The sequence below is a fragment of the Haliaeetus leucocephalus genome, unplaced genomic scaffold (genome assembly GCF_000737465.1).
Source record: "Haliaeetus leucocephalus isolate CR32 unplaced genomic scaffold, Haliaeetus_leucocephalus-4.0 Scaffold953, whole genome shotgun sequence".
NCBI classification, from domain to species: domain Eukaryota; kingdom Metazoa; phylum Chordata; class Aves; order Accipitriformes; family Accipitridae; genus Haliaeetus; species Haliaeetus leucocephalus.
This window is the reverse complement of record NW_010973389.1, coordinates 711,622-722,012: the sequence shown is the minus strand read 5'-3', so window position 1 is coordinate 722,012 and position 10,391 is coordinate 711,622. Positions and strand designations below refer to the sequence as shown.

Sequence of the window (10,391 nt, the reverse complement as noted above, 5' to 3'; positions counted from 1 at the left end):
CCCCGCAGGCTGCCCGCGCTGCTCCCCTCAGGCGCCGTTTACCGCGCACCCCGCAGGCTGCCCGCGCTGCTCCCCTCAGGCGCCGCTCCCCGTGCGCACGCCCTGTTTGCGGCGCTGCCCAGGGGCCGGCGATCTGCGGCTTCCCGCGCTTTGGCCTGGCCGCGCGGACAGCCGGCACCGCCCAGGTCTCGCCCGCCGCTCTGTGGTGAGACCTGTCGCCTTGGCCGGCCGGTCTCTCCCCGCGCACAGCCCAAGGGTCTGGTGGGCTGAGAAACCCCCTCAGACACCCGGCGGGGGCCTCGAAAGCCTGGCACTCCTCTCAGCTGCTGCTTGCTTGTGCTGCCCTTTGCTTGTGCTGCCAGCGTCGGCTTCACGCGGTTTCAGTGCTATTCTAAGGAGGTAGATCAGGGAGTTTTCTGCGCTGAGGGAGGGATCGTATCTGTAAAACGTAAAGGATTCTAAGCTCACTTTTTATTTTTCGAAGGAAAGAGATTCAAGCATTAGACTAATGCATAGTTTGAGCTCAGAGTAATACTTAGATGAAATCAAGAGTTTCCAACACGTTTTTCTGGTCACTGACTTTTCAGAATCACTTTTTACGTGGTTGCATTGAAATCATTTTCAGAAAGAACATTCCAGTCTTGTTGTAGTTCTTACAATGTGGAAATTTATTTAGAAGGACTGAAGTGTCTGCTTTGGCTACTACAAGTGCCTGTGTTGATACAGTTAACCATAATGGGGCTTCAGTGCTTACCTAACTTTGAAGCTCTGTACAATACCTCTTCAGAGGAGTAACTGAATCTTTCGTGAACTGCAGAATGTGTAAGTCATTATGGACACTTAGAAGGAATTAAATAAAAGGGAACTTACAGAACATCTCATACAGTTGTTCTTTTGAACGTTTTGTTTTAATCAACAGTTTTACTTTTCAGGTTTCATAGTAATATAACCTGTTAGTATCTCTGAATGTATGTTTTTAACTTCCACTAGCATTAATTGGAGTTAAACATTTGCATTAAGTGCATCTCCCTTGAGCTCTCTAATACTGCTTGCAAAATGTAATCAGATGGTAAACCATTGTGAATGTACGATTAGAGTACAGATGGTTTCAACTGTGAATGACAGTCTTAATAATCCTGGTTTTTTTACCGGATGCTTTCTAATATCCTAGTAAAAAAGTGTTGGTAATGTATGTTAAAATTATTGAGTAAACTAGTAAAAGTTAATCTATGTATATTATAGGTTAGCTTATATTCATGATTTCTTAACAAATACAGTTAAACCACCTTTGTTTATTTGGACTGCAGGTCCTCAGCTTGAATGGAGAATCTTGTCACATTCAGTTTTAAGTCTGAGCATCAGGTGCATGTGGTTAAGTATGAGAAATTTGGAAGTTAGACAGGATCTTGTGGGCTGAAAAGATTATGAAGTGCTGATGTAAAATAATCTTTCAGCATTGTACAGTTCCTCAGAACTTGGGTCTCTGCTGCTGACCTCCCTTCCATAAGCTTCTTGTCTCCTTAAAGTAAAAAAAAACAAACAAAATTTTAAACTTGGCAGGGTGAAGTGTCATTAAAGTTGAACCTCTGTCTCTTGTAGTGAGATATAAGCCAGAAGTACATCTTATTACCTGACCTATTTTTGTTTGTTGTCTTTCTTAAGTGCAAGTTACGTAATGATTTTTGTTATTGCTTAAGTCTCCATTTTGTGAACCTCAAAAAAATTTGTATCTGTAGAACCTAGTGTCATCTTCCCCTCGCACAGCATCTCCCAAATTAATTACTGTTTCCCAAAGAAAATTAGGAGGAGGAAACTGAGGTGGCATCTTGCTGGTGAGCAGTTGTTTCCTTCTTAATTCAGAGTGATCTTTTACTTACTCTGTATCATCAGCTGTGTCTATATGAAGACTTGTTTCCATTATTTTTAATTTCCTTCTTCCTGTTGTTTTCATTCCTTATCTGATTGCTGCTTATCTGAGGCTTAAATATCCAAGGCTACGTGTATTCTGTACCTAGCTCTAAGTATATACGCCTTTAAGTGTTTAAGGATGTGTTTAAGTACTGTTTTGAATTGATGCCTGAGTTAATTTTGCCAATGTAATGTTGGGTCTTTGGAGTACTATTACTGTATTAATGAATGCTTCTGGTCCTTTAACCCATTGTTTTGGCTGGGATTTATAGCTTGTGTCCCATAATGCACTTGAATAGGACTTGGGCTGTGAAGATTATACAGAGATGTTAATTTAGACCATAAAGATAATACAGCAGTCTGACAGCTCAGCTGATGCTACTTTTTTATAACACTATGATTAGGTAATTCCTGCGTTAATTCTATAATCATTTCATGTAGACTTCCAGTGGGTCCAGGGAGATGTATGTGAAGTTCAGTTGATGGTGTACAACCCTATGCCTTTTGAGCTCCGAGTAGAAAACATGGTATGTATCTTTCTAAATCTCCCCTTTCTATTATTTTTCTGAAAAAAAATCTCATTTGGACTTTCAAATGTGGTTTTCTATAAAACCAATAGTTTAAAAAATTGTTTAACCCGCTATAACCTCAGTTTAACAGTGCAATACTGTCAATTTTCTGATATTTGTTGGTAATGAGGTATTGAAATGAAATTCTCTGCCACTCAGAGTGTTTAAATGCTTTACTGTTAGTGACCTGTGAATCAATTTTGTACCTTTCTGCATTGACTAGAACTTGTGCTATATAATTTACATATACTGGTTTTCAAGTAATAATTATATCATGAAACCTACTAATTAGTGTATACTTGCTACTGTAATTTAAAAATCTGCATTCTTCCTAGCTTTTCAAATTCCCATTTTGACCACATTTTTAAAAATCTGAGGAATTAAAATAGTTCTGAGAAGCTTTATTTTTAATAGAAGCTTCAGCCTGTGGATCTGCTGTTCCCAATGATATATGTTATTTGAAAACACTGTAAGGTAAAATCATCAGGAGGGAGGAAAAAAAGGCTAAAATACCAGAGAAGCATGTAAGGTTAGAAGGATCAAGCCCAAGCCCTCTACTACTTCAGTCGACTGCTTGTAGTGTATCCTGAAACAAAGTAAATTGGGTTTTTTTCCCCTCTTCATGCCAACAGGATTTTTTTTTTAATTGTTATCCACTTAAAGGTTAAAAGGCCGCTAACTACCAAACCAACTTAATTTCCACTCAGTCCTAATCCAGTGTTGTCCTTTATGTTAAATATTTTTACCTTCAATATTGCTTTAAAAAATAAATCCTATCTGTTAGAGCCCATTGTTCTTTAGACTAAGTAAGGCATATATATATTGCGTATATTTATTTGCTCAGGATTTCTGTATGTTTTTTTATTGATAGGTCTATTGCAGTGGCTAGTCAAACAATTTGACCTAATTTACTGATAATATGCCACATATAATAAAGCGTTTTTCCACGGGAAATGAACATGCCCAAAGATTGTGCTTATAGCATAATAAAATTAATTCTTGGGAGCCAACACGCTTGTTTCTTCAGCAGTATTTTCTCTAACCCTCGCAGAAGTATTCCACATTATTAGGAATGAAAAGAAAAAGTAATTGTAAAACTGCGCATCAGAAAGGACTCTCTATAGGAATTTATTTAAGAACATTTTGTTTTATAGTCTGATTTGTATTGTGTAACTAATGGTGTAATTATATATTTAAAAAACTGACTTTGGGTAATTTCTTAATTTCTTAATGAGGAAATTTCTTATGAGTGCTTACATATACTTAAGGACTCAGAATACAATTATTTGCATAGATGTGCACTCCATCCACTCCCTGAGCAAATTAATTGTAGTAGCGTGAATACTTCTTTTTACTGTTAGTGTTCTATCTTTGAATTAATACTGAATTTCAGTTTCATTGGTAAGCATAAGAGGAAGCAAGCTTGCAAACTAGATACAAATAATTGAACTGATTAATGTAATTCTTTAGTCAGTGCTCCATAAATAGAGTGCTTTGAGAAATTCTGCTGTGCGCTAATGTCGTCTCATTGGTAGAAATTAGTTGATTTTGCTTAATTTGTCTATGGTATCAAGACTGTAGCCAGCAAGTTGAGGAAAGTAATTATTCCCCTCGATTTGGCATTTGAGAGACATTGCCTTTAGAACCAAGGCCAGTTTTGAGCTCCATGTACAATAGCAATATTGACATACTGGTATCAGTCCAGCAGTATTACCAAGATGATTGGCAAGCTGGAGCATATGATGGATGAGGACAGGTTCAAAGAGCTGCATCTGTTCAGTTTGTAGAAGAGAAGAATACTGGGGTAATTCCTATTGCTTTCCTTGATTCCAAAATGGGAAGATGCAGTGGAAATGGAGCGATATTCTTCCCAGAGGTGCGCAGTGTAAGGATGAGAGTCAGTGAACATGTTGCAGTGATGGAAAACTTTCCTAATAAAAAATTCCCTTTTTCCAGTCATGAGGGTTATCATACAGTGGAACTGGTTGCCCAGAGAGAACGTGGGATCTCCATCCTTATTAATCTTCAAAACTTCAGTGTATAGGACAGTGAAAAACCTAAATGACCATCAAAGTTGGCCCTGTTTTGAGCAGTGGGCTGGGCAAGAGGACGTCTAGCATTTCCTTCCAGCCTAAATTGTTCTGATTTTCCAGTCTCATCTGTGAGCTTTCTAGAATGTGGGAATAGCTATTACTTTATCACAAGAATAAGCTCTTTTGTTTTTATTTTAATAATTCAAAGCGTTGTTTAATATTGTAAAATGTTTTGGTTTATTATTAACGTACTCATGCCTGCAGTCCCATGCCCCCTTGTCTGATTTCTCATCACGTATCGCATTCTCTCATATTACTTAGTCTCATAGCATCATTTTCATAGCAAGTGTATTATTTTCTGTCATTTAGTGGCAGTTTCAGCTTGTTTGTCCCACATCTTTTTTCCTTCTGTCTGACTCGGCACCTTACCTTTGCAGTATGAGTACTCGGTTCAAGCTTGTTTCCAATGACTGCCAGTTCTTCTTTGAGTTCTCCATTGCTTGTTTTCCTTTGTTTTTTACCATTTTCATGGCTCACCATTCATTGACATGTAACTGTCCTGAAATCGATAGTCTTACTCCTTTTTTCTAATTTTCCCCTTTCCCTCATCTTACAATTTATGATTTGTTGTTCTGTTAGCTTAGTTGTTTCATGTTAAATGAATGCTGGAAGCATCGATCCAAACTTTTATCACGATACTTTTCCTAACGTGTCTTCCTGTTTGTTACGGCTGAAAGTTGTGATGGTAAATAACTTAGTATTGAGCACAAGTTGTTAAGGAGAACGATTCCCCATTGAACGGCTTCTCTAGCTTTTTTCATTATTTGAAGTATTAATGCTAAGTACATGTAGTTTAATTGAGGTATGCTTAAGTAAAAGAAATTGAATTTTTAGACTTGACATGAGACTGTGGACACAAGACTTTGATCACTGTTACTCAGATGATAAGTCCTGTACTGTCTGAAAGCTGATTTTTTTGTTGTTTTATTTTACTGTTCTCAAAGCTCTTTGCCCATCTTTGTTGTTCTTGCTGTTTATTCTGTCATGCATATTCATGATTTGAGACTCTATTTAGATACCTCTTCTTCATGTGTGTCCCATTTCTGTATTACTTTTCTGTCTTACTCTATTTCATGTTTTTGTTTTGTTCATATAGTTAGAAGGCTGACCCATTGAAAGGTGCAATAGTGCTTGTAAAAAGACAAATGGAAATGTTTCATCATGGAATATGGAAGTGATTAGGTCCAAGAACTGTGTGTTTTAGTCAATAAAGTAAAGCAGGAGAGATCATAGGGTGATCAGAGGAAGTGCTTTAATAAAACTTAGCAGGTACCTTAAATCTAGAGTATGAGAGAGAAAGACAAAAATGAGCCTGACTAGTTTTGACTGCAATGGATTGGGCAGAATATTTTTGCTATCCTGGTAGAGCCAAAATTAACAGGAGATGTTTTGTTCAGATGTAAATAAGTGTATATACTGCTTTTTTCTCCCAGGAATATTGATTTCTCTATAGACTTGTTCAGGTATGTGAATGATGGCGTCTATCTCTTTTGCAGTTACTGAGCCTTTTTCTCTGTCCAGGAAAAAATGACGTTCAGATTTCAGGCCTTCAAAAAAATAAAAAAAAACAATTGGGAAATCTCTGATGGATTTTTTTTGTATCTTGGGACAAAGGTTTCAAGCAGTAAATCGTGGTACAGTCTAGTGAGACCTACTATTAAAATAAAATGCATGTGAAGATGCACTGCAAAGGGTGTTAAGTCCTTTAAGATATTAACTACTTTTTCCTCTTTGTTTCTCAAGTTTCATATTAAAGGGGGGAAAAAAAAACCAACTGAGAAATTTTGAGGCAGTGTTACCTATTGAGTGAAAAACAACTGAGAAATTTTGAGGCAATGTTATTTATTGAGTGAAAGCATTTTTTCTGCACTTACTCTAGAAAATATAGTCATGGTTCTAAGAAGGCTACAATATATACAGAGCAGTGTAAACAGTGTTTAATAAATCAATATTGAGAAACTAAAAAATACTACCCCAAAACATGGGGATAATGTAATTTATAGTATTAAGTCATTATTCAAGAAGAAAGTCTTTGTTCTGTAGTTCTTCTGTTTGGAGCGTGTATTTGTTTGAAGACAATTTAAGTGTGGTATTTTGATTAATGATGCTGTAGGAATGGCTGTTACATTTTGTTTGTAAACTTCAAAACTACGCTATTAGCCAAGAGCTCTATGTTGATGTTTAAAAATACCATCTCAAATTTTGATAAATCTTTATGTATAATCAGTCCCATGACTTAGCTTATGATCAAATTGTTTCCATGAACTGCTCTTGTGAGCAGTTCACATCTTTGTACTGTTTCTGCCATCTTAAGAGAATATTTACTTACTGATACGCTACATTTAATTGATGCTATATTGGGCAAGAATGTACACAAAGAAGGTGTGGGGGGAGAAGGATAAAAATGGTCATCTTTGGTGTTTTCTAGGTCTGCCTAAAATAACCTTATTAGAAATCATAGGGAAAATTTCCTTTCAAATAAATATTTGACAATTTTTGTGTAAAGTATTCGACAACATTGTATAAAGTATGTTCAGTGTGAAAACTAACTTGGAAGGCAATGTTACTTTAAAAAAAGAATGATTACATTTCAGGATTGGTAAATAAAGCCTAAAAAAAGCAGTTACATACTCATGTTATTTTAACAGCATCCCCAAATGCTACCATTTACATACCAGTCGTTTTGTTTCTCTAAAACTACATTGAGGTTTGAAGTGATTGAAAGACATGCTGTGATAATAGCATCCATATATTCACTCTAAGACAATTTAAATTGTTTTATAAGAATGCAAGGAAATAAAAGTTTTTTTGTGTTTGGTTGTTTTTTTTTGTGTGTGTGTGTGTGTGATTCATTATTCCCTGGAAGAGACCTTGTATATGTGTAAACTTTTCCTATAAGGTCAGAAAGAACAATGATTACTAAAGGATTACTAAATATTATTACTTGAAATGAGGTACAAGACTCTAGGGAAAAGAAATCTAACACTTACTTCCCCCCCCCCCCCCCCTTTTTTTTTTTTGTGCCTCTGATACGTTTAGGTAAAGGATATGACAGTACTTCAGACTTGATTTGATTGTCACTGTTAATCTAAAAAATTTTTAGGCGCCAGAGGGCAATGTTGGGCAAATATTGCTGAATTCTGCTATCCAGCAAATAGCGATATGGAAAATGTCTCTCAGACATTCTAGATATGTCATTGTCTTTTAAAACTTACTTGTGTGGGTTAAGTTTTAAAGGTAAGTATCTTGATTTGTTTATGTCTGGAACTCTGAAGCCTAGTTGAGGTTTATATTGGGTTTTTTTCCATTTTGATGAGTTTTTATGCTTTCTTAGTGTCTTTACTTTTAAAAACTTGAAGTTTTACTGAATAGTAAAACTCTCTTAATGAGAGAAATGAATGCTGTATTCTCCTTTGTGTGGTAATACACTTGAGACTCTTTAATTTCTAGTCCAGGCATAGTATGTGCTTAGTGCAGGTGTTTTGGCATTTGCATTGCATTTGTTCTCTAGAAAAGCTCTTAGTTTTCATGGTTTTTGTTGTTAAAGAATAGACTGAGAATGCATTCTTAATGCATTATAAGAAAAATACATTGTGCTGAGGACTTACTTTACTTTAGCAGTTATCTGTGATCAACTTGCTGTGTTTGTGATTAGCATGATCCAAGTGTGTCATTTTGATATAATTTCAGTGGTTAGGGAACAATGTACACTGTACATAACAATTTTTTTTAATTTTTGCTTTACTGTTATTAAATCATTTTAATACTAGCAATTTCTCATAATAGTAACTCTTCCTTCTTGTCCATAAGCATGTGCATATTTTGGGTGATTGTACTCCATATACATTCACATGCCTTTTTGTCTGTTACTGTCTCTATCTTGATTTTTGTCTGGATTTTGTTTGCTGTTCATACTCAGTTTAAATCCTTTGGCGAGGAAGATGCTTTCTCTGACAGCTGGATTGTGATCAATGCTTTTCCTAAGCCTTGACCATTAGCCTTTAAAAATACTACCATTGATTTATTTAATTTTTCTCAGTTCATTTCCCTATATTTTTTTTCCTCCATGGTTGTGATCTTTAGTTTCCTCAGCGTTACTTGGCTCTGATCCATTCCAAGCCTCAATTCCCTGCAACAAGGGAGCTCATAGGTGCCATAGATCAAAACTAGCTGGGTGGTGAGGTTTTGACTGGCAACTTTGGGGTCATACAGCAGCCTGTATATGTGCGCACATGGCTACTTTAGGTGCGCTTCTTGAGGCTATGCTGGTTTATAGTCCCCCTTGAGGTTCTTTTTTCCTTTACAGGACCCTAAAAGGCTTTCAGGGAAATGTCTTCCCATGCACCCCCTCAATCCAGCTTGATAGTGGAGGATGTGTAATTACTGGGATGGGGGACTAATTCATATTAAGTAGAAGCATAAGACTGGTTATACTGCAAGAAGTGAAATGAATGTATAAATGTATGTCCTGACATCCAGCTTGATTAAAAATGTAAGGAGTAAGAACATGGGAGAAAGCTTCATTTACTCATTGCTTCCATCTCTCCCTTGCCCCAAGGAAAACTGGGATAATTAGGACCATGTCTTAATGAGCAGCTTTCCATATTTAAGAAAAGTGACCTGACTATGGTGGTGTCATTTCATAGTCTTTTGTATATGTTTATAGGCATTTGGTATACTGGCTAATTTGGGGAGTTAGCTAGGAATGGAAAAGTAGTGGTGTGTATTAATTGTTGAAATTTAAGTTCAGTGTCGCTGTTAGGAGAAAGTTTGAACTGGAAAGGCTTTCCAGTTTAACCACTGCATTAAGTTACCTAATCCCCTCTTAGAAACTACCACTGAGGGAAATTCCAAAACTCCCTGGATAAACATGCTGGGAATGGTTAATGTGGAGTTGGCTTTGCTTCAGGATAGGGAGACCGGTTAGGTAATATTTAGGGGTCCCTGTCATTTCTGTTTATTTACACTTGCTATAGCTGATACTAAAGAAGACTTTGGGGGTTTGTTTTTTTTTTTTTTTTTTTTGTAATTTATTTTTTAGGACTTTTAAGTCCTTGGATGAAAGTATTTAGTTGAGGTGAATCCAAATATACTTGAGTGTTTGGCCAAGTGATAGTTCAGTCCTTTCAGGACTGAAATAATCTTACAAAGCCTTCTGTACCTGTTTTAAAAGTGAGTTTTGGAGTGTGTATGGCATTCACCTTTTGTTTATGTTCTAAGATTTAGTTCAGCCAAACCACCAGCAGAATGACTGAGATGAAGACTGAGGCTAGTTCAGTATTAAAGTGTGAATATTCACCCCATTTCTGTGGGGTGAATGCCACTGGAAGGATTCACGTTCAGTCACATGCAATCAGTTATCATGCAGTCAGTTATCACATGCAATCTGATGCACTGGGTGATGAGTGCATAGGAAGACGGAATTAGTTTTTACTTACTTTTTTGTGGATTGTTTCTGACAGCTGAAGTCTCCATGTGAAACTGGGGGAAAACTAGAATTCAGTAGAAATGAGGGTTTAACACAGTGTTTTCTTATAACTCAAGTGAAATGATGAAATTGAATTTTGTGCAATATTAAGGATAGAGTTCTCTAACGTACCTTTCCACAAAGCAAGAGTAGCTTTGATTGAATTAGGTGTTGTCTCAACGGTGTCAAGTCTACAAAGAAGTAATTGCTAGAATGAAGGATTTTATGGCTTTTGGGTATATTATAATCTTGATTACTTCAGATCTTCAGTAGAAGAGAAATCAAGAACGTGACAAACTTGTTCAGCTTGCTTGCTTAAGCTTCTGGTGTGTTTAGGACTTTGCTGTTAAAAAT

At 36.6% G+C, this 10,391-nt stretch overlaps 1 protein-coding gene across 1 annotated transcript in view; it reads left to right on the top strand.

The window, feature by feature from the left end:
• TRAPPC9 (trafficking protein particle complex 9) overlaps positions 1 to 10,391 on the top strand; it is a 517,140-nt gene that overhangs the window by 59,193 nt on the left and 447,556 nt on the right. Inside the window, exon 11 of the mRNA XM_010584242.1 lies at positions 2,350 to 2,435. Within this exon, the coding sequence (XP_010582544.1) occupies positions 2,350 to 2,435 (86 nt within the window). The remainder of the gene's footprint in view (positions 1 to 2,349; positions 2,436 to 10,391) is intronic.